This window comes from Patagioenas fasciata, chromosome 21 (genome assembly GCF_037038585.1).
Source record: "Patagioenas fasciata isolate bPatFas1 chromosome 21, bPatFas1.hap1, whole genome shotgun sequence".
NCBI classification, from domain to species: domain Eukaryota; kingdom Metazoa; phylum Chordata; class Aves; order Columbiformes; family Columbidae; genus Patagioenas; species Patagioenas fasciata.
In genome coordinates this window covers 2,673,216-2,697,272 of record NC_092540.1, presented here as the reverse complement: position 1 = coordinate 2,697,272, position 24,057 = coordinate 2,673,216, and the positions used below count along the sequence as shown (strand labels likewise).

The 24,057-nt window shown below is 54.0% G+C and overlaps 1 protein-coding gene across 1 annotated transcript; it reads right to left on the bottom strand.

Moving 5' to 3' along the window:
• Positions 1–465: 465 nt before the first annotated feature.
• On the bottom strand, positions 466–16,331 carry SLC16A1 (solute carrier family 16 member 1). The gene is made up of 5 exons (XM_065854436.2): positions 16,228–16,331; positions 7,508–7,765; positions 4,374–4,517; positions 3,088–3,948; positions 466–2,519 (listed from the first exon to the last, which is right to left on the bottom strand). Exons 2-5 carry the CDS (start codon positions 7,722–7,724, stop codon positions 2,242–2,244), a joined length of 1,500 nt encoding a protein of 499 aa, XP_065710508.1. The 5' UTR covers positions 7,725–7,765; positions 16,228–16,331; the 3' UTR covers positions 466–2,241.
• Positions 16,332–24,057: the final 7,726 nt, after the last annotated feature.

Here is a 24,057-nt window from a genome sequence, read left to right as displayed (position 1 = left end):
GGGCAGAGTCCGTGCCACATCGCAGTGTCAGCCCTGCCATGGCGTGCAGCCAGGGACCCCGTGCTCTGCATGGGCAAGCCAGGCACTCACACAACTTGTAGCCTGAGTCACTTTATAGCCTAATACAGGGCAAGAGCGAGTTTCTCCTCCTGAAGCCGGGCATGCCTGGTTCTATCACCCACACTGCCACAGCCGTGCTCCCAGGAGCCAAACCACAGGAGGTCCCAGAGCCCACCCTTAGAAGACAAGGATTTACCGCTGGAGTGTTCCCAGCCAAGTCCAAGCAGCAGGGAATTATTTAAACTTCTTTTTTCCTTAGGAGAGGTGTTGGCACCTGCTGGGGCTGCAGTGCTGGTGACGGTAATGCCAGTGACGGCTGCGGTGTTGGACACCAACCCACACGGGGACAGGAGCAGAGGAGGGCTGGCAGCTCATCCGTGCTTACAAAACCAAGGGCAGCAGGGGCAGGGCCTCAGGGTTGATTTATTGTGACCTGAATCTGCTACTGCAGCTACAGCAGACAGGCTGTTTATGAAAATACAGTTCCTTGGCTTTACAGTATCACAGCTCAGTGCTGTACAACAAAATCCTTTTGTACAAAATACTCTCTTAGCTTTATAAAGTTACTCTACAGTATAAAACCCCCCTGGGCCTGCTTTCTGTGAGATTTGGACCAAAATGAAGCCTGAAATGTCCCCACAGCTGAAGGAACAAAAGGAGAGTGGCCATAGTGCAGGGCCTGACCCCACCAGGGGCTCTAGGGATCCAGGGCAGCACAGATACTAAGACCTTCATTTACCCCCTAATTTGGTTTCAGCCACCATCAGTGCCAGGCTCTGCCACAGCCCCACACACCTCTCTCCAAAACAGACCCAAAATACACTGTCTGGCACCCAGAAGTGTGGTTCTAGGAAAGAAGTTCAACATTTGACAGATAAACTGTAAAAAAAAAAAAGTTTATTTGAAAAAAAAAAAAAACAAAACAAAAAAACACCTCAGCCTCTTAAACAATTTCTGATCAACATTAACTAGAACTTGAGAGCCTTTAACCTGCTCCACGTACATTGGGATATTTTCCAGCACTAAAAAATAAAAAATAAATACATACAAACTCTTTCCTCCCCCTTACATGTCCTAGGATGTGAGTGGTTAGGCATCCACTGCCTTAAGATCTCAGTTGAACAGAAGTAAAAGAGGTTTCTCTAAGAGATAAAACAGCGAAAGCAGAAGGCTGTCTCAGGGATGCACCATTTCCACCCATCCCACCCGGCCCCTCGGCTCTGCCCAGCATCAGGCACCCAAAACACCTATTTGGGTGGGACTGATCAGCACAGGGATATGCTGATGCAAACCCACCCCACTGGGGGACCGAGGGCAGCACCCCAACCCGGCACTGCCCGCTGAGCCCCCGCATTGGCACCCATTTCATATCACCCAGCGATGGGCTGAAAAAAGGCACGGCCAGGACAGAACTGGGGGGCAAGGGGGACACCAGCCCAACCCATGGGGACTCGGCTGCAGGGGCCAGGCACACAGGGGCTGCTATAGCCCCGGAGCAGGAGATGCTGTCCAACCTGAACCACAGCCATCCTTCTCCAACCCAAATATCCCGTGAGAGCACAACTAGAAAAGAGGAACTCTTAAAGAACTACAGTAGCTAAACTGTTTCAAAACATACCTAAAGACCACCTACAGAGCCAGGAGGCACCCAGCACGGGGGCAGAGGACAACCCTGCCCCGTGCCTCCCCTCCGCCGGGGGCCTGCGGTAAGAAGCGTGTGAAGCAGAATTCATCTGGGGCTGGCCCTGAAGCCCATCGTGCTTCAACAAATCCAGTATCCTGCTTTTTATGGCTTTTTAACAACAAAACTCCCCCCAAAACACACGCAAACACACACACCCACCCCCACCCCAAGCAGAATACAGAGCTAAAGCACGGTTTAGTTAAGGCTCATTCAGATTCAGCAGATATGAAGACTGTAAGGCACATATTAGTACATTCATGTTACTGTTAAAAAGCCAGACTATAAAAAGCCCCCCTGCCCCCCAACACACAAGGATACTGTGTGTGCAGCCCTGTTACCTTTGTTGAACACAGATGGAAAGACAGTTCAGAGCCCGGTTAAAAATGAACACCTGGTTTAAACACTTCTCACAGCTGCCCAGCGCTGGCAGAGTACTGCCCCAGCCCTGCGCCAGGGCAACGGCGCTTCCCCGACACTCCGGCATGCAGACAGGTCCCTCACATGCGGCTCTCCTCCTCTTTGACACCATCCTCCGCACTCTTCTGAGGCGCAGGGGCCACGTCGTTGTTTGCTTCTTTCTGCTTTGCAGCCTCGTCGACATTGGTCTCCTCCTCCTTCCCTTCCTTCTTCGATTTCTCCGCTGCCCGCTGCTCCTTTGCCACCAGGCGGTAGTTGATGCCCATCCCAATGAAGAGGTAGATCCCAGCAATGATGAGGATGATCCCACAGGCCCAGTACGTGTACTTGTAGTCACCGTACATGTCATTGAGCTTCCCTGAGGGACAGAGAGGGACAGCTTAGTAAGATATCCCCCAGAACTGCTCCAGGTTGTGGAGCTGTTCCCAAGGGCAGCCCAAGCCCAGGAAGATGTGCAAGGGGAGGCTCAGGTTGGACATTAGGTAAAGGTTCTTCACCCAGAGGGTGCTGGAGCAGTGGAACAGGCTTCCCATGGAGGTGTCACAGCACCAAGCCTGATAGTGTTCAAGATGCCATTGGACAGCACCCTCAGACACATGGTGTGAATTGAGGTTGTCCTCTGCAGGGACAGGAGGTGGACCTGATCATCCTTGTGGGTCCCTCCCAACTCAGGACATTCTATGATAAGCCCATCAACCTGAGCTTCAGGTCTTTATTCCTCCAGTCCCTGCTCCCCCACCCCATGCCAGGGGCTCAGCCCCCACTTTCTCAGCCATCCCTTAGATCCTGGGGTGGCCTCAGGGCCACTGCTCGCCCCCCTCACCCCTGCCCCAGTGCTGGGGGCTGTGCATGGCTCACAAGGGACCCACCACTGCTCATCAAGGCTGGGCAGGACAGACAGAGCACCCCGGGCACAGTGCACCCACCTAGCACGGGGGGTCCCAGGAGCACGGGGCAGCACTCCACGATGGTCACCAGGCCGACGGCGCTGGAGAACCGCTGTGCTCCCACCAGGTCCATCAGGGTCTCGAAGAGGACTGAACTCAGCCAGCCAAAGGCGAAGCCAAAGAAGCCAGCATAAATGCAGAAGCCAACATAGCTAGTGGACATGGGGACCAAGATGTGGCACACCCCGTTGTAAATCACAGAAATGGCAAAGAAATACTGGATTCTGGGTCTGATCCATTTAGTGTTTGCCACCAGTCCCATGGAAGGTCTGGCCACCATGTCTACAAAGGCCAGGATGGAGAGCAGGAAGGCTGCAGACTCACTAGCAATCTTCTTGCTCTTTGCATAATTGCTGAGGAACACCAAGGGAGTGAACAGCCCAAAGAACATGATCACGTTGCCTGACAGATAGAGCAGGAAGCCCCTATGTTTGAACAGGGACAGGTCCAAGAACTTGTTGATTGTCTGGAAAAGCGAGGTTTTCTCTTTCTTGGTCTTCCCAATGAGGTCTGCACTGGTGTCACCATCATCCTTTTTCACGACCTTCCCAGCTTCCTGCAGCACCTCCTTAGAGGCCTCTTTCTTCGCCTGATCCGGCTTGGGACCTATGGGCCGCATCAAGGATCCAGCAACGCAGCAATTCAGCAAGAGACCGCCGAGGATGAGGAAGCTGCCACGCCAGCCAAAAATGCCAAAGAACTGCTGGTTCAGGGGTGCCAGGGTGGACAGGAACACAGGGCTGCCTGCCATCGCCAGCCCATTAGCCAGGGGACGCCTCTTGAAGAAGTACTTGCCGATCATGGTTAAGGCTGGGTTCAAGTTAAACGCAAGTCCAAGGCCTGAAGGAGAGAAGAGAGGCTCAGAGCTCAGCCACGCCCACGAGCCAGCAACAGTGGCAGAAGGGCTGGTGGGATGAGCAGGAGAGTGGGGTTTCAGCTCTTGGGAGGAAATCACAGCTCTGTTTTGGCTGTTTTAACTTCCCCATTGCACGAGCAGCGCTTGGCCCCTGCCGCCAACCTGGGTGGAGGCACCAGGGCAGCAGCAAAGCCACACACAGGAATTCTGTACAGTCACTAGTACAGTCAATCGCACTACATTACACCACCAGGGCCACCTATTATTAGAATATGTAGCAGGAATTGAGATTTACGCAAATTCATCTTAGACATTCCCTAATCATCACTGGGTTTAAGCTGCTTCTCTGGTAGCCCCAGGAGAGGACTTACCTCCGTTGCAGCCCTGTTAGGGCAGAGCTATCACTTACCCCCTACGACCCCAACGCAGAAGTAGAGCTCCTCCACCGTGTTGCAGAAAGAGGCTGCAATCAACCCAGAGCCGGAGAGGCAGCCACCAGCGATCATGATGGGCCGGCTGCCGTATTTGTTTACCAGGATGCTGCTGATGGGACCTAGAAGTCGAAGGAGATATGCCCAGAGATGAGTTATCTTTGCACAAGAGAAGGCAGATGCACGCAAGAACACAGGAGGTTTATTGCCACAGGCTTCCAGCTTTCACACAGTGACACTGCACCCAGCGAGGGAATTGGGGTAAGGGGAAAGGACAGAAGGTTCAGAGGCAGCTGGAGATAAGAGTGACATTTGGTTAGAGCATACACAGAAGCTGCAGCCAGAGAAGTGACTGTCTGGCCAGTGCTGGCACGCTGTGGCTTCTGCCGAGCACCAGAGGCTGTTTATGGCTTCAGAAAGGTGTGACTCTGCTGGGGTCTCAGCAGCAAAGCAAGTGCGGAGCAGCTGTTCATCTCCAGCAAGAGGTTTCTGATGGAAACCAAAGCTGGGAATGGGCACAGGCAAAGCTCCCCAGGAGGAGGGGCACCGTGACACCCCAGGGAGCAGGGATGCTTCTGTTTTCACTACTACCCCTACAGTAGGAAGAGCCCAATTGCTCTGTACACACACCTTTTAAGTGCTTCATTATCGCGAGCTTTAATCCAAAGCAAACAGTGATTAGAAGCTGTGAAGCATGCTCTACAGATACTAAAATGTATTTAAATAAACTCAATGAACATCCATTGAATATTAACAGACCTAGTTTTGCCATTAACAGATAGCAAGGTTGTCAACATGTTATTAATGGGTCCTCAGACCCTACTTGACCTTTTTGCCCAGTTTAAACAAAGCTTGGAGAAGGTTACGGGAGCCCTGCTGATGCAGAGACTGCCCCCAGCCCCGCAGCATCCCGCTCTGCACAGCCAGCTCCATGCCTACACACATGCCAGCAGCTCCAACCCCATGCCACCAGTAGCTGGGAATGGGCTGTGTCTTTGGTCCCATGGGAGGTGGCAGCAGCACTCGGGGGCTGCCACATCACCCCAAGCCCTACATGCTTCCCCTCAGAGCACACAACACTTTGCAAAATCGAACCTTGAACTCGGCAAACGTGATGCCCCTGGACAGAGTCTAAAGGCAGCAGCCGCCTTTCCTCCGGGAAATTCAGCCCAGAGCGGCAGGATCCAAGGGCAGCTGGCAGGAATCTGCCCAGCTGGGCAGCACTGTGTACCCTGCTAAAAAATCCCTGCCCCCTCTTCTTTTTTCAATTAAAATCAAAAAAGAAGGATTCACACCCACTCCTGTATTAATAGACTCACATGAAGCATTTCTGACCATATGATAGCTGATCTATTTTAACTACTTGTGTTGTGAAAAACATGTAAGTAATGGAACCAGAGTCCTCCCTAATGCTAATTTGGAGCCAAGAAAGGCATTTGAGGTGATAACATCCATATAACCTGATGGTGACTGCACAGGGAGGCTGCACTGGGCTGCAGGACACACTGTTCCACCACCCCCGCCCTGCCCAGGACAGGAGCTACCCCAGCTCTGCACGATACCATCAGCACAGAACATTTTGCTAGAGCACAAGCTACTTTTTCTGCTTCCAAGCAATCACACAGTTCCCACAGCAAGGTGCCCTCAAAGACAAGGATGCACACTGTGACCACTCCAGCACAATCTATACTCTGCAAAGTGTCTGCAGGAACCCTGTAAGGAGTGAGCAGGGCAGCACATTCCCATGCTCCAGCAGCCAGGGAGGCAGCTGGGGAGGTCTGGGGTAGCTCCAGCATCCCCTGCCATCAGCTTACAGGCAAGAGATTCGACACCAGTGAGCTGCTGGGATTAAATAGTAACAGCTCAAGGGGAGCAGGAGTGGTGTCAGTGTGGAGGGAGGGGGACAGGGGAACCACCCCAGGACTGGAGGAGGGCGGTCTCACCCCAGCTGCCAGGCAGCTCCAGGCAGTGCTGCCCCAGGGCGCCCTGAGGAACCGACTCTGAGCTATTAGCAGAAGAGGAATGGCCCAGATTGAGTCTCATTAAGGCAGTTACACGGTTTACAAGCTTGTTATAACACAGGAGCAGGGAAATGTGCTGGTCGCTTCACTAGCTGAGCGAGGACAAAGCAGAGCCTGTTTCCCCAAAGGAAAAGCCTCGTGCTTAGCCGGGCACTTACGTCAGCTCCTTTAGATGCACAAAAGCAACGAGGACACGGGCAGTTTGCCAGGTGGGGATGGCAGCGGTACAAGCTCCGATTGCCTCTGAAGTGGACATAACGGCAAGCTCCCAATAAGAGTTTCTTTCACCCGAGCAACTCAGTGCAAAGCTGAGTGCAGGCAGGCACAAGACACCAAGGTTTGGACACCGGCGAGGCAAGGGCTGGGAGCACATCACACCACAGGAGCACTCTGCCTGCTCCTCACCAGTTAAAGACAGTGTAAAGCACACAGCCTGGGGATTAAAAGACTCTAAGAAGTAGTTTCTGAAGGATGGGGGAGAGGAGCTGCTTCAGTTTAAGTAGTTTTGCTTTATTCTGCTCGTGTCTCTGTACTTCCAGCACATCCTGCCATCCTCAAACAGCACAAGCTGTCTATGGGTCTGCTCAGCACCAGGTTTCAGTGCATTCCAGAACAAAGCTGAGCTGTTGGAGCTGGCCAGAAACCAGGGACACATCCCTAGATATGGGCACTGTTTGCTGGATTTAAAAAAAAACAAAATTAAAAATCAGTATCTTATCTAAAAGGAAGAGACCCCATGAGCAGGGCTCCTATGCATGGCACAGCAGCTCCCCGGCCTTCGGGTGCGTGCTGGAAGCAGACACAGCATCCACAGCACACTGTAACAAGGACAAGGGCAGAATTATACAAGTTGTAATTCCCCGGAAAGATTTTACTTACAGCTTTGCAGAGGAGGACAGATTAACCCGGTTTTTGCATTCTGGGCATTAAATAGAAGTTTATGAGCAACCTCCTTCAAGCAAACCTGCTAAGGGAACTTTTGCTCTCACATAAGGAGAAAACTCCAACTTTGAGCAAAGTTTTGCCTTTTGCCACTACAGCAAGTGCAAATCATCAGATCCAAGCACATGTACTGCTGCCAGTCCACTTACCTCCTGCATACATAACAGCCAGCATGATGGAGGAGATCCAGGAGACTTTGCTGCTGGATGCATTGAAGATGACCTCAATCTCTTTGAAGAACACGGTGATGGACTTGGGGAAGGCATAGGAAAACCCAATGGAGATGAAGGCTCCGATGACCACGGCCCATCCCCATCCTCCTTCAGGAGGCGTGTACCCCACAGGGCCCCCAATGGCCGGTGGCATCTTGAACCAAGTTGACGATGACTCAGTTGGGGTTCAAAGATCTGCAAAGGACAAAGTATTGCCTCAGCTGAAAGTAGAGAGCTGCATCCCCATTCCCAGGTGTGCAATGGCACAGCTACAGCCCCGGTCATGAGGCTGGCATGGCCCCAGTGCCCTAGACCAGCTCTGGAAGAGCTGATCTGAGAGGTGAGCACTCGCAGCTTGCCAGCACACCGGCCTCATAAGACCATCCCAAAACACATGCTCAGATTGTGGCTGGCCTTTAAGGGCCCAGCCCAGCAGGTATTTATAAGCAACAAATTTAAGACATGATACTGTGTCCTAAGCTAAAAAGAGCAAGCAACGTCCTTGCCAGCAGCAGCCAGGGCACTGTGGTGAAGCAGATGGGGTACCAGCACCATGGGCCTGGATCGGAGGAACGCTGAGCAGGGCAGCTTTCCCAGCACCGTCCCAGCACACCACGAAATCTCAGAAAGCCTCAAGCCACCCAGAGCAGGAGCAGCACACCCAGGTTATTAAATGCAGACATATCAGGGGAAATAAGACCACACACACATGAGCCAGGACACCTCCATTTCTGCAAATAAAGAGCAGGCAGGGCCACAGCATGCCTGCCAGCCCTGAAGGTCACAGGCTGTGGCTAAACTTAGCCCAAGCAGTGAGCAGGGAAGACTCCATATGCTGCCAGGGAGGGAGGTAGGTCCAACCCAGCTATGGCAAACCCCTCCACCCCTACTGAAAAAGCTACTGAGGGTCTCACAAGGGCACCTTAAAATCTCAAAACCAGAGGGGATTGGAAAACAAAATAAATGGGGAAGTGTCACCCAGTGCGGAATCCCTTCAGAGAGGCAAATTCAGAGCAATCTGGAGACTGGCAGGGTCAGGCTGCTCACACCTTCCCCCTGCTGCACCCTGGAGCTGTGGGTACTCAGAAAATAAGGCTGCTTCAAGCAGCAGAGAGCAGCACAAGCCATCTCAGAGAGGAAACGCAACCAAAGCAGCTGCTCACAAACGTGGTTTACAATATGCAAAGCAACACAGTTTGTTACAGTCTCAGAACTCCCATTTGCCCCCATAGATTTCAGAAGACACTTTCTGATGCCCCATGGCCCCCCTGGCCTCACAGACACAGAGCCCCAGCCCATATTAAGCACCATCAGCCAAGGCGGGAGACATGGGGCTCCTTCCCCAGAGCCCACCTCTCACTCTGCAGGTCTCTGGCTCTGCTGCTCAGGCTTCCACTTGAAGAAAAAGCCACCCTTGAGCAGAAGCTTTCTCCAGAGCTCCCCAGGTCACACCAGGCACAGCGACAACTTCAAAGCAGCGTGCAAGCTCAGAAAGGTGCAGCCTCCTATTTATAGCACGCATCCATTCAGGCTCACAGCAATTACCATCTCATCTGCGGCTGCTGACGTGCCAGCATCTACCTGGCACATCTCCCCGTGCCCTCGGTACGCCACACAGTACCGTGTGCACCCGCCTTGTTTCCTCCTTCTCCGTGTCACATTAGTGCACAGCTGAAGCTGGGATCCAGATGTCCCAGCTGAAGCACAGCTGGTGGCCCCGAGCTGCAGGGAGCCCCGATTCCCCCCTGGCACCGGAGGCACAACCCAAGTCACCCGATATGGCATCAAGTTTGCCAGGGCCACCCGACACCTGGACACACTCAGGTGATGCCTCAGACCCACACAAGGCAAGAAGAAGCAAAGCACAGGAGGCCGGTCTCTGTAAGCCACTAAGACTGGTTTAGCATGACCCAGACACCGATTTTGTTGCTGGCAGGGTATTTTCCTGCGTCCCGGACAGCGTGACACATGACCACCACGAGCAGATCTGAGCCACCCTGCCGCTCCAACAAAGGAATCATTTACAAGACGCTGCCCCGGGCACGTCCACGGCTGAACTCTGCCCAGGAGCCAGAGGAGCCGATTTCCTCTCTTGGATGCTGGGACCACAGCTGTGCTGAGCAGCCGGTTGGACACCGGGCCGAGCCCACACTGGCAGGTCTGGTTCTCCAGCAGCTGGGGAGGAAGGTATGAGGCTCGGCAGAGGCCCCCCAGGTACCTCTGGCCTTTCGGTGCAAGGCCCACCCACCCATCACGCTCTTTCTGAAACGCCAGTATGAACACCAGGTTTTGCTTCACATCACCTTCCCGCACACTGGAGTTTCCAGCCACCTCTTGCTTTGAGTCATACTGAGCTTTCACAGCATTCAGTGAACATCACCTAACTACACTGATTTGTCTGAAATCTTTTTAAAATATGAGACTACCCAGTACTGGCAATAAAAAATATCAGCAGGGAATACTGTCTACTTGTTAGCACTAATTAAAACTACTAGCAATAAAAGCTATCCAAAGCAAAAACTAAGGGGTGCTGATGAGGCACTGGGGATTTTCTTCTTCTGCTCCTGAGACACACACACAGGTTTTATTCCTCCACCACTCCCAAGAAGCTCGACTGCACCAAAATTACTGTGGTGTGGTTCATCTATTTGTTCTTTCCCTGTGAGCAGCATTTCTCCTCCTGTTCAGGTGGCATCTCTCTATGAAAAGACTTTTGGCGGGTTAGACATGACCTCTCTTGCATTGCTGAGGCACAGTGAAAAGCCTTGAACTGCATAAGGTTTGAGACCATGAAGCAAGCTTCCCAAAACCTGACGCCAGAGGGTTTACATGATGAGCTCTGCATGCCACAACATTTTTCCCTGACTCATTGAAAATCCTTATTAAGAAAGACCAGTTTTAGAAAGCTCTGCCTTCAACCGCATTAAGGCTTCTTGCTGATTTCCTCCCTGTCCCTACGCAGAAGTAGTTTCAAACAAGAATGGAAAAAAGCACATGTAAGGCAGCAGCCAGTTCAACTGGAAAGCTTCCCTCCCCTTTGCAAAAAGGAAAAAAACCCACCCGGAACTTAGTTATGACACTTATAGCTCTGTTTTGGAAGAGCTGCAACGTGTAAGACGTGTTTGGGAATCAAACTCACAGCTGCCAGGCAGCCAGCTAGAGTTTGCCCTATTAGGAAATAAAATAACCATATTTGCAGTAATTAAGAGTGATGAGACCAAGTAATGACTGCAAGTATCACATCTGCTCCCCGTAAATGTCTTGACTAATCCGCAGGAATGGGTAGCCTACAGCAACCCTCCTCTGCACAGCAATGGAGAACAGAAATTGAGGTTTCTTAGGCAGTGAGGACTGTATCATCTCAAAAAAGATCCTGTGGAAGACTAAAATCCTTTTCATCTCCCAGGTCCTATGCACAAGCACTGTCATCCGTTCTCTGGAGTGGCCTGGAACAGGAAGATTTCAAGACTTTTAGTTACATAATGCGGCAAATTGCTGCGCTTTTAAAAGCCCCAGATTGGCGGGACTCCAGAATGGAAAGACAGAGGCTCACATTTATAAGGCACTGCAAATGCCACAAAATATTTCTGGGGCAAACCCTTTATGAAAGTGTCCTCACACTGCTGCTTTTTGAGGTCAGAGGAAGACTGATGTCCCCCGCCCATGCAGGGTACTTCACGCCTCTGCCTCCCCTCGCACATCCCTCCAGCTCAAGGCTTTACTACTCTGGGCATAAGTTTACCTGCCCAGTGAGCACCCATTCCCTCCATCCCCGTTCTGAAGCATTTTCCAAACCAGAGCCTGAAACACAACAACCACACCCCCCACCCCAGCCTCCCCAAACTCCCAAGTTCACAGCGATGAGCCCTTTCACTGCTCAACACACGCTGGGATAGTTCATGGTCCTAAACACCCCCGGGACATTTGTCCATGTCAGGAGCCAGCAGACCCCAAGCAAAAAGTTGGACCAGATGACACCTGAGGTCCCTTCCAACCTGGTATTCTATGATTGATTGAACCACCACTTCTGGTCCGCAAAACAAAACTGAGATTTCGTACTTACTGCTGGGGAAATGGAGGCACTGGGAATCACGAGCTTTTTACAGCAAATAACGCTTTACAGCTTCAAATTTGCCCTTTTTCTGGCCAGAAGCAAGATGAAATAGAGATTGTTATTAGCTAATGAGACATCACCTTCACCAGTTTTAAGTGGGTTTATAGCATTAAGCATGGAGCTGTAATTCCAGTGAGTGCCCATAGCTGGGGTTTAACCTGGCGGTACATGGCCTACGTGACACCCCTGCACTCGCAAGGGCTCTGCACCAAGACAATAGTCAATTGAGGTCCTGCTCAGCCGCAGCATTCACTGGTGGGGTGAGGCGAGGTCAGCAGTGTGGGCAGGGTTTGCTCAAGGCCAGCAGCTCACATGGGCAAGCTCAAGTTTTTTGCCAGAAGCGGCCCAGCCCGCTCAGCATCTCTGCCCCTGGGGACAGCCAGCGCACCCTCATACATGCCCCGTCTGCCAGCCCGGTGAGCTAACCCGGGCACGCAGACAGGCAGACGCCACGGGGCACAGCGGCCGCGCCGGCAGAGCCAGCCACCCTCCTCACCACACCGCCAGTGCGAGCCCCGGCGTGCAGCGGCACGGAGCAACCCGCGAGCCCCGGGCAGGGACCAACGCCTTTCCCGGACACCCATCACCCACCTCTGCGGCACACAGAGCCCCCCTGCTACCCAAGGATGGCTCCCAGCACAGCAGCCGTGGTGCACAGGCTGTGAAAAGCTGCGAGCCACCTTGAAGTGGGATGACTGGACGGTTTGTCAGGAGCTTTGAAGGCAACAAGCAACCAAACAGAGAGATGGGCAGTGATTTCTGCTGACCAGACAGATACCAGACAAGCTCCCATCCTGAGCTGCTGTGTCCAGTTATTAGTACCAGCGATACTCAGCCTGTCTGAGCAAGGATCAAGCACCTTATTGGTATGAGAAAGCCTGAAGTCATGCTTAAGCGAACTATCAACAAGACCAAAACAGAAACCCTGACTTATTTCTCTGGCCATGGCTCTCCCAGAGCCCTCTCACCCAAAACTCCGCGGGCAGACTCAGAGGGGCTTGCAGACAGGTTACAAAAAGGTTACACAAAACAGCTCTCACAGGCATCCTCTGAGCCCACATCAGCTTCAGGCCCAGGCGCAGCACCCAGAACCCGCTCTCTAACCAGTCCCACGAGATGATGGCTTCACCTCTGGAGCTGCGGGGCTGCAGTGAGTTTCAGAGCCAGGTTTGAAGGGACTCACCCAAAACACACAAGCTCAAAAAGCGCAGCCCTTAGAGTACAAGATTCTGTCCCTCCAGCTCAGAGGCACTGGGGACGCAGCCAAGGTACTGCTAGTGACACAGCCCCAGACTCTGCTCATGCCCCCATCCCTATGGAAAGGGCTTCCCACAGCACTGGCTGTTTGCCCCCGCAGCCAGCTAAGCCCCCCAGTCTCAGGGGGGTGACAGTGGACTCTCAGCTCCTGTGCAAGGTTTCACAATCCAATGCCCAGCACAAGCCGTGCTGTGCGAGGAAGCAGAGCTGATCCTCCCCGCACCAGTGGTGCTCGGGAACGCTCCCAGGACACCCCATGCCCGCCAGGAAATCCTCAGAATGAGAAAAATGTGGTACCGAATAGCGTCGACATTCTTTCGTTAGACACCCGCACCACCAGCCAGGGACAGCCAGGACTCCAGGTTTCATGGCAGAGCAGGGTAGCAGGAGGCTGCAAAACCCCAGAAAGTCAGAGGCGTCGCAGTAAAAAAGTAACTGCTGGTCTCTCTCCTAAGAGCAAGAGCCTGAGCTGCCTTTGCTCCCAGCACCGCCATATTATCACTTCACTAAATCCCCCAAACCAGGGCCAAGGCAGCACAAGAACCAAGATGGGAGACTCTCACCAACAACCCAGCAGCACTCAGGTAACTGCAGTTTCAGGAATTAACTACAGCCCAGCATGAATTTTCTTTGGCTACAGTACAACTACACTGCAGCAGCTTTAAGGGCACATTTGAAAGTGAGTCATACAGACAGTACTGTTGAGAGGCTCCCACTTTCCCAAAGTCACAAGCTGATTCCACAGAAGGAAAGAGGAAAAGCCATAAAAGTGCAACAATGAGATTAGCACTATAGTGCTTCATGAGATGCTACTCACCCCCTTAGCCTACGTGCAGCTTTTCAACTCCTCATAAAGGATATATAAAATAATAGCATGCAAGTCACTGGGTATTTTCCACCTTAGCTGCCAGATAAATCAGGCCAATTGTGTGAGATAGGAGCCAACAGAAAGCAACCATTCGCACGTTTTTCAGGAACCACCTCCTGGAAGAGTAGAATGCTTCACACCTTCCCACAGAACAGGGCACACTGTGACTTTGGGGCAGGGAAGTTTGCAATACACTGCAAACCACTTGTTTGTAATTAAGAGGTCCACAGTGATCACTCACAAAGCCACCCAACAGGAGTTCTGGCGGTTTGTCTACATCTGGAGCCCGAGTCCATCTCCCAGTCCCAGCACACACCAGTGACTCTGTGTCCTGGCCCATTTCTCAACCCTTCTTTTAGACACAGCCAAGTAAACTTCAGAGCAAAGACACCCAGGAGAATCAGCCAGCACTAAAATACCTCACTTAGCATGAAAATAGGATGCTTGTGCACCACAAAAAGGCTTAAGGCTCACGGAAGAGCACAAAGACAGTAGATTTCATGTTTCTTGTGATGTAACTAAAACCCATTTTTTTTCCCCAGAAGAAATGCAAAGCCCAAGAACATCAGTAAGCCTCACAGGGCAGGGTGGGAACCCAGCATAACCACCATTTGCTGTCACAGGGACGGACACAAATCCCACCTCTCCCACTACTGCTACAAGTCATCTATCCACCATTTCCTTGTGATCCTCCAATTCATCCTCATCCCCCTTCCACAGGTCAACTTGAAACCCCACAATCGTTGCTCATCTTTTCACGACATGCTTGCACATCACTTGCCCATGAGACCCCAGCCCGAGTCAGGATGAAGCACCCCAGCATGAGGTCTGGGTGTCCACTGAGCCACTCACCCTCCACAGGAGCCTGGCTGCCACCTGACCCCGCTTGGCTCCCCAAGCATCTCCCCCGGTGCTAACAAACACCTGCCACAAGTCACCAGGCTCTGCACAGAGCAGTCCCTCAGACCCCAGCAAGCTCCTACTATGACCAGTCACAGAGGCTGGGAAGCACTTTGCAGGAGCCATCAGCTCCAGGATCATTTAATCAGCCCCTCACGGCCAAGATCGAGAACGCACCAGCTGCCAGCAAGCTCCAACGGTCCCAGCTTCCCGCTGCCAATCACTGCGAGACCTCGTCAGAGGGGTGACCTCCTGCCCACACACCTGAGGGCAGGTGTACACCTTGGCACACATGCACTGCTGTTGGGGACCTCGGTGCGTAAAGCGTCCTCTCTGAGTGATGCAACAACATGCATTAAAAGGGGTGTCTCCTGGGGCTGGAGCACAGTTATGCAGGCTCCTCCAGAGCAGCAAATCCCGATCCCAGCAGCAGATCACAACACTTGGGAGGGCTTCAGCAACTCACCCACCCAAGTGACTTCAAGCACCCGAGGCCCAAGCGCCTGCGGAGAGGAAACATCCGAGGGCCAGTGCGAGGATCCAAGCGGGGAAGCAGCATCTCAGTGCTGTCCCCAGACATTTGCTCCACACGAACACTTACACCCCCGGTACCACGGATCCGCTTCCCACACAGCTCCTGGAGACTTGGGCCGGAGCAGCCTCCTCAGAGCTCCCCTTCTCTTATCGGTGCCAGAGACTCGGTTTAATCACCTCTTCCCCTGCACCGCACTGCTATCAGAGGCCCGCAGGACGCTGCAATGGACCCTAAAGCAGACCGGTCGTGGCTGCGGGGCACAGAGCGGCCGGGTCCCCTCCAGCCTCGCCAGGGACAAGACTCACCGGGCATCGGCCACCGTGGAGGGATGAGGAGCCCAACGTGGTCGGACACCCCACAAAGCCCCCTCACCCTCTCGGCCCTGAAGCCACCCGGACCCCAAAGGCCACCAACTGCTCCCCGACCGAGCACAACCCCCAGGGCCCCGCGCCCCGTCGGACCCACAGAGGGAGGTCACCGGGACAAGGGCACGGGGCGATCAGCGCTGTGTACGGCGGGACTCGGCTCCGGGACGCGGTGGCCGGGGCGGCCTGAGGGGCCGTTGTCTCCTCAGAGCCCGCTCTGGGCAGGGCGCGCGCACGCGACCCCAACGTACGCGACCCTCGCGCACGCGGCCGCCTCGAGCGTTAACGGAACGCGGGCCCGCGCGCACCGGAGACACCGCCAGCGGCGGCACCGGCCCGGCCAGACCAGACCCGCCAGCGAGGAGCCCCGCGGCCCACCAATGGCGCCGGCTGCGCCCACGCGTGGCCAGCCGCAGGCGCCAAGCCGAGCCCCGCCGTAACCCCGTGTTCCCGGGACCCTCCCCGTGTCGGATCGGGAGCGGCGGCTCTGGGATGCACGGAGCCGCCGGAGAGCGGGGTCCTCCCGGAGCCGGTGGCCGCGGCCTGCCTGGACCCCGCGCCCCCCGTCCGTCCCGTTCTCATCCCGCCCGCCACGTGGGCCGCCGCGCCGGGCCCTACCTGCGCGTGCCGCCGCCGGCCGAGTGCCGCCGCCCCCGCCCCCGCCGCTATAAGGGCGGAGGGGCCCCGCCGGGGAGGGCGGAGAAGCGGGTCGGGCCGGAGCCGAGCACCGCCCTCCGCCGCGCCACGTGCGCGCCGGCCCGCGCCGCCACTCCGCTCCGTGGGCACCCCCCATCCGACCCCCCTCCGCCGCCCCGGCCCCCGAGCCGTGCGCCCCGGCACGTACCGCCCCGCCGGGCCGCCGAGGGGGAGAACGCGGCGGCGACCGGGAGCGCAGCCGGCCCGGCGGCCACCGCTGCCCCCGACTGCTCCGCTCACCCCCCCGCGCGGGTCCCGGTCCCCTTGGCGGCGGCGCGGAGCGGGGTTGGCGGCTCGTTCCGCCGGCGGCGGGCGGAAGGCCGGGCCGGATGCGGCCGGGGGTCGGAACCGCGCAGCATCGTCTCGGGGACTTCTCTTTTAACTTGTCCCGCGAGAGTGACTCTGCACGCGGGTCCCACCCGTGGGGCAGGAAGGGGGTGCTCCCCCCCGCGTCCAGCCTCAGCTGGGCCGGGGTCACCTCCTCATGCCCCCAGGTCCAACTCACTCCCGCTCTTAGGGGGTTCTTGTCCTGCTTGGGTGGACTCACTTGGGGTGGAGGATCATTATTAAAACCCATCAGCTCTTCTGTTGCCTGACTACGGTGTTCACGTCTTCACCACCATATTTCTGACTGTTGCTAGCCTGAGCTGGCAGCCTGCTTTTCCACCAAGGCGGTGACGTGCGCTGCCTGGGGGAGATGTTTCTGGTGTATCTGGGATCATTTCAGCCAGAGCAAGCCCCGAGCGGCCTCTGCTAGACATGGCTACTGCTCGGTGCCCCAAGCAGCCAAGGGCTGGGGATGAGCTGGATGCCCTTGGCGTTCCCCTCACCCTTTTTTTTTGGCTGGGCTCAGTGTGCCCGACACCTCAGCATACAGAGAGGCCTGTGCTGGAAGCGTGTCTGCATCCCAAGCAGAGCTCATCAACCTTTAGATGCAAAACCATCTGCATCACCGATGCAACAAGTTCTCTTCACTCCCCACGCGTACCGAACGCTGCACAAAAGGATGGCTACATTCGGTTACCTGCGAATGTTTTTCTTGAGCAGCCATCTCCCACAGCCTAACAACACTAATTGTCTTCTAGGTCGAATGTCTAATGCTCTAATTTGTTTTAGAGCTGAAAGAAGTGCGGTGTAGTTCAACTCGGAGCCAAGAGAGGGGAAAAGCAGTGACACTGCGCAGATGGAGATGGCAGCAGCTGCAGAGGAGGTGCGAGCCCTTTCATATCAAAGGAAACCACCGCTCCTCGCAGTCCCAGTGAGCGTGTTTATGGGTGTGCTCTGTGCATGTCAAGGCACTTAATGGGCCAGGTGCACTCGATAAAAGAGCAGGGACTACAACAAACTCATTCACCCACTTCTGAGGCAAGGCAGCGTAAACCAAAGAGCGAGTGAGTGGGAGGTTTTCTTGATACATCTACTTCTGTGTGACTTAGAAGGGAGAGGTCTGCCCTCTGCTTTGCTTTGACAACAAGATGAATAATCATTTAAAAGTGCAATTTTGGATCAAACTCAAAGTGCCACTTAGCTTTGCCATGCTTTAACATCCTAACTAGGATCAAGTGCTCAGCACTGCTTGGGCTCAAGCTTCCAGTGTCCTTTGAGGAGCCCCAGCTCTGTTGGGATGAATGAAGCTGTACAACAGGCGGAAAGTGTGTCCTTTCCCTAACTCTGCTGCCTGATGAGCACGGCCGTGTTTTAGAAAAATGCAGAAAAATGTGGCCAGGGATGGCAAAAAACAAGTGAGCAAAGGGTTACCAGATCAGCAATGGACTGGAATGGCAGCGAGAAGCCATAGGACAGCGCTGTGCTGCTCCCGTTTCTCTGTCTTGTAGGAGGTGGAAAGGAGTTCTTCCTGTTCTGTGCTGCTGCATTTTTGTTTCCTTTAAAAGTCGGATTTAATATTAATCCCATTAGGAATTTTTTCTTGCGATGAAAACAGGATATTGTTTCAGGATATTGGGCAACAAAGCTGTCCTTGAACAGCAACTCTAAGCAGCCTTGCACTCTTGCTGCTGACTGCATTTCTTGTGGACACTAATCAAGTTTAAAGTCTTCCAGAGTGCGAGAGAGGCCACGGCAGAGCCGTTCAAATTCAGGTTTTCTGTGTCCCGCTGTAAACACTAATAACCTCTAGTAATCTTAATATATGATCACGAGCTCTGCCTTCTGTTGGGGTTAATGTCTTTAGCAGGTGTAAAAGTCTAGCCCTCTCATCTGCCATGAATATGCGTGTCCTGCTTGATAAGAAAGGTAACAACGTGAGTCCAAATCCAGGAATTACTGGAAATCTCTTGGGAAGGTCTGTTCTTTCTGAGATATTCATTCTAGTTTCCTGACTAGGCTTTGGGAAAAGGTCTTCTGAACTTTTGGATTCACATTTCACTTCAACTGAGCTTCCAGGCTTTGAGTTTACCCATCATAGCAACGCCGTGACAATGGATGGGGAAGAGAAGGCGTTGGAGTGTTGTCCTCCGGGAACACTCAGGTTCTGCTTCCATGGGCTGATAAAGGCACTGACATTCTTCAGGGGTGTGTTGCTGTAACACCCTCTGTCATTGTTTAGAAAATAATCTGGTTTAGGAAGAAAGCTCTGCTGATAAGGTATTCAAAATGGCCACTAATACACCACAGAATACCTTTGCAGTTGTGGCTATCTTTAGGCTCATTTAGCTTGACACTTCTCACCCATTTGGGCTCTTTTAATTGCTCTGTGTTCCGCCTGCCCTCGGGCTCACACACACATCCCCCTGGGGACACAGATTGTCCCTTAGCAAGGTTATGTCTCCACAAAGAGGTCCCAAATCCTCTGGGTCCATGTCCACTAGTGGCCATGTCAGAGAAACTTTCATCTACCAACACAAAGAGGAGTTAAGGCTTTTCTTACACTCACTCAGCGCACTGATTGCATTCAATACATGTTACCCAATGATAGCAGAGGTAATTTCTTATCAAAATCAGTTGTAGGGGCACGGTGTGTAACTTTGCCTGCTTTATTTGTGTTGGCTCAGCTTTTCTGCGTCCTGCCCAGGACAGACGAGGCTGCGCGGTGCTGACTGCCTGGCTCCTGCTCACATCCCCACAGCTGTTGCTCCCGATCTTCGCTGCCAGGGTAAGGATCCTCTCCTTGGCGAGCCTGCCTAGAAATAAGGGATCATTGACCACATGCAGACCACATAGCAGATGTTGAGAGACACCACACATACGCTGTGGTCCTCTCTTGGCCCTCGCACTGTGCCTCTTCTCCATCTTCTGGGACGAGCGCTCTCTGGCTCCTTTCCGCGGGCCCCTCATGCCACAGCGTACACCAGCCTGTTGCCTTTTGCCAAGGAGCTTATCTGGCACAAGAAACAGTATCTGTGTTCCTCCTCCCTTGCTGTCCCTGGAGCCAGAGGAAAGTGATGCCGTTCAATGTTCTTTCCAATGCTAATGTGAGGGTCTCTACTCGCTCTTTAGGGAGCGTGGGGGCTGCTGTCCTTCCCCACAGATTGCCATCCCATATGTTCCCAGCACACTGACTCGTTCCTTCCACACTCCCTTTCCTCCTTTCTCGAGTGCTGGCTGCCTGACAAACACATCTTGGCAGCACTGATCCCCTGCTCAAGTAAGCAGCCCATCCTATAGGATCTATAGCAGGTGCTGTCAGGAGGAGTTCGGTCATCTAGAGGGAGCCGAATCTCACCCCGGGGAGTGACTGCGCCTTTGCAAGCGTGAAGACTGCCAGGATGGGACATCACCAGGTGCTGTAGGTGACACGGAGGCCCCATCCTTAGGACGGTGCTGGTGGATGAACATCCAACCGCAGCCCAGCCGCACTGCTGTCCTCTTCGAGCTGGGGTCACCCAAACCAGTCTGACCAGCACGAGATCCTGTTCTGCTACATACACCAAATGCTGGGATCGTCTTCCTCCAAAAGCTTTCTGGCAGACCTGGGGACCCCTGAGGAAGAGGCAGGGGGACGGGGTCAGGCCGCGGGGGTGGGCGTATTTCCCACCACCTCCAGCCCTCCCGTGGGATCTTCAGTGTCCCAGAACATGCCGTTTTAATGACTCTATTCCTGTTCTTGGGGTGGGAAGGAAAAGGTGGGGGCTCTGCAAAAAATTCAACCATATCCTGCACCAAATAACTTCGCGTGTCAATAACATTGCCTCACCTGCATTTTACCCTCCCTTGTATCCCTCCCCAGAGAACCTGTTTCCACCTTGTTTCGTAGCCTGCTCTGTGTGGTCCCCAGCTGTCAGAGTCTGGTGGCATCCATGGCCAAGTCTCTTGATCTTCCAACAGGCTTCAGCACCCTCCCTCTCCACATGACGCATCTTTAGGATCCGTTTCCACTGCTGGTGGGTTTGGTGACTGAGCTGCTTCTGGGAGAATGGCACCTTCAGTGATCTCATGGTAGCATCACCATGGGGATAAGCTGGAGCTCCAAGCTGCTCTCCAGCTCTGGTCCTGTTTTTCAGCACTGGGGGGGTCACTGGGGAGGCGCAGAGCACTTGGTGCTTTGGCACGTGGGTGTTGTGGAGGCCAGAGAGCCATGGGGCAGGGCAGTGGGGCCAGCAGAACCCCAGACTCTGCCACGCACTGCTTAAGGAGGAGGAGGGTGAGCACTGGCCAGGGCGAGTGCCATGGACCTGGGCGAATGCCATGGACCTGGGCATGAAGTGCCGCACTCCCAAACCTCGTGGACACCTTAGCCGTCATCAGGCCACTCCTGGCTGATAAGCGGGGCTGAGCGCTCCCACAGCGATGTCTTGCCTGGCACGGTCCCCTCCCGAACCACGACGTGGCCGAGGACGGACACCAAGACGTCACGGCTGCGCGAGTCCCCAGGGAGGCAGCGAGTGCTGAGCCAAGCGCCTGCCGAGAACAGACAAAACACAACCCCCAGTATTTGTTCTGAAACCTGCCCAGAATTACTTTGGCCTCGGTGAGACTGGAGGATTATTTTCCTTAAGTATTTTTAAACCTGGAGCCTGGCAAGTGCCAGAGGGCTGGGATTTCCTGGCTTGAGCACACAGGTCGTGAATGGCAAGGAGAACAAGGAGCCCGCTCCTGCTGCTCCACCTGGGAAGCCCTGAGAGCCAGTGCAGGGCTGAACTGGGATGATGCAGCTGGCAGGAGCTTGAGGAGGAACCCATGGGCAGAGCAGACCCTCTGCCAGACCGGCACTGGAGCAGAGCCCGAGCACCTCAAATCCCGTGTTCAGTTTTGGGCCCTTCACGCCAAGAAAAAGCCTTTGAGGTGCTGGAGCGAGTTGAGAGAAGGGAATGGAGCTGGGGAAGGGGCTGGAGCACAAGTGTGATGGGAGGGGCTGAGGGACCTGGGGGGTTCAGCTGGAGAACAGAGCTGAGGGGAGACCTTCTGATCTCTGAACTGCCTGAAAGGAGCTTGGAGCCAGGGGGATCGGGCTCTGCTCCCCAGGAACAAGCGCCAGGAGCAGAGGAAACGGCCTCAAGTTGCGCCAGGGGAGGTTGAGGTTGGATATTAGGAACAATTTCTTCCTGGAAAGGGTGGCGAAAAGGAAGAGAAAAGCAGCAAATGCAGCAAGAAGTGCCAGCACCACCCCAGCCAGAGTGGCTGCCTGTCCGCACCTCTGCAGCACTGTCCCTGTCTCTGCAGCACTGTCCCCCTCTCTGCCGCACTGTCCCCCTCTCTGCAGGCACTGCTTCTCTGGCAGTGAGCCCAGGGCACGCTGGTGCTGAGTGCTGCTGTGATCTGTGTCCCCAAGTTTATCGGGCACAGAGGACAGTAAAGCACAGCTCGCAGCGGCAGTGAGGTTGCTGAAATACAGGTGCATTTTTTAAACACGCTGCCGTTTACACACAGCCCTGCAGGCTGCATGGAGGTGAGCAGGGGTGAAAGGGAAGCGAACAGTGCTCTGCACGCTGGCAGTTTGTTCGTGGCTGAGTTTGCCGGTGCTGCTGTCTCAGTCTTTCCGTTCCTGGCAGGATCCAGCAGCAGTTCAGCCACGGTTTGCTCCCATTCAGCACTGGTGAGCACACAACCTATTGTGTCTACATGTAAACACACATTTGTGTTCCTTGTTCCAAAACCCCACTTGTTCCGTCCCCAGCACTGACAATGTCAGGAAAGCCTCCGTCTCCCCCCGGCTTTGTTCAGCTGTGCTTCTTTGGAGGAAAGATCCTCAGCAAAGCATCCATCAAAACCAGCTCTCGCTGGCAAATTCGGTTCTGCTTTCTTCACGTGCTTTTTGCGTTTGCCTCACACAAACTCTGGTGGCTGAGCTGTACAGGCAGGACAAGTTGCATAAAGCAATTTAATGAGTCTTACGTACAAGCCAGAACTGCTTCCTCATCCGGGCAGGTGCCCTGTGAATTGTCTTTTGCCCTACCTACCCACCACGGCGGCACAACAGCCCGTGGCATAAATGCCGACACAGGGTGCGTGCACATTCTGTCTCCAAAGAGCCTCAGAAGAAAACCCTTCTAACAACCACAGTTACCATCTAAACAAATCCCAGGTCTTCCATAAACAGAGAACGGGGTTAAATGTGCTTAATAAGCTGCTCATTCTGAATTATCATCCCTGCTCTAATAATAGCTGATAAGTTAGTCTTTTGTGGGACAATAAACATTTCTGTTATTCCCCAAGCCCAGCTTTGGGATAAATAAAGCCAGCCCTTGTTTTTAAGCAGGAGGTCATGCACCATCTTAGGATAAAGTCACTGCTACCCTTTCCCTGCTCTGCAGACTTAAAAGAATGAAATGTATAAAGCCAGGGAAAATTAGAGTGGGAGCAGCTGAAGACAAGGCAAACATGCTGGCATTAAGCTTCTTTCACATGTGTGTTTAGCATACAGTTCGTTATCATCCCAGTCCAAAGTTAACCTGTTGGAAAGCTGCTGTGGGAGAGTTGGCTGCATCTGCAATGTTTCAGATTTCACCGTTTCAACTGGACGCAAACAAACCCCCAAAACACTATAAAAGCTTGTTTTTGATTAAACTCGCTGCTGCCGGGTACAAATACTTCTTTTCTGGGTGGAAGTTCATTGGGGCACAAGCACCAAAGTTCATTAATCCCTGGTAAAACACAGACTTTGTGCCCAGTGCCGCGGCTCAGCTGGCAGCGGCTTTTGTGGGGCTGGGCAGCACTGCCTCCAGTTTCCGCTTCCCCATCCCAAACTGGAGGGAGGAAGGAGGAGGAGGATGCTGAGGTTTCCTACTGCCATCCAGCAGCCCCAGCCTGGGGGATCCAGGCACTGACCATGGTGGGATGGGGTCTCTCACTCCCAACCATGCTGCCAAACACCCGCGTGGCTCCGGGCACCCGTCTCTGTCATCTCCATCACCTCCATCTCCTTGTGGCTATGGGGCTGTGGCAGGAAGCTGCGGTCGCGGCTGTTTTTCTGCTCTGGCTCATCTGCTATTACACACTTTGTGGGGGTGAGCCGTATTTACTCTGTCTCAGAGACAGGAGTTGCCTCCGTTACGGCTCAGAAAAGCGCCTGACTGTGTTGCAGGGAGGAGGATGAATGTGGTCTGGTCTCATGGGGGACATTTGTTATGGGGTCAGCAGTAGCTGTAGACCCCCCTTCCAAGTCCCATGCAGCATCCCAGCCACCAGCCCCCCCTGGCTCTGTGGGACACCCTGGTTGTGCTCCCCTGGGAAATACAGGGCTCAGGTCTCCCAGAATGGGCACTCCTGGGTCTGGGTGTGTACACATACACACGCACATCGCAAGAAGAGCCAGAAGCCATGGATGCATTTGCAAAGAGCAAGTTTTATTTTAGT

Excerpts from the sequence above, each read along its gene's own strand:
- SLC16A1 (XM_065854436.2), bottom strand. The coding sequence starts at position 7,724 with ATGCCACCGGCCATTGGGGGCCCTGTGGGGTACACGCCTCCTGAAGGA. Across the intron at positions 3,949-4,373 it reads CTGCGTTGGGGTCGTAGGGG|GCCTTGGACTTGCGTTTAAC; the intron begins GTAAGTGATAGC and ends TCTCTCCTTCAG. Across the intron at positions 2,520-3,087 it reads CCTGGGACCCCCCGTGCTAG|GGAAGCTCAATGACATGTAC; the intron begins GTGGGTGCACTG and ends TCTGTCCCTCAG.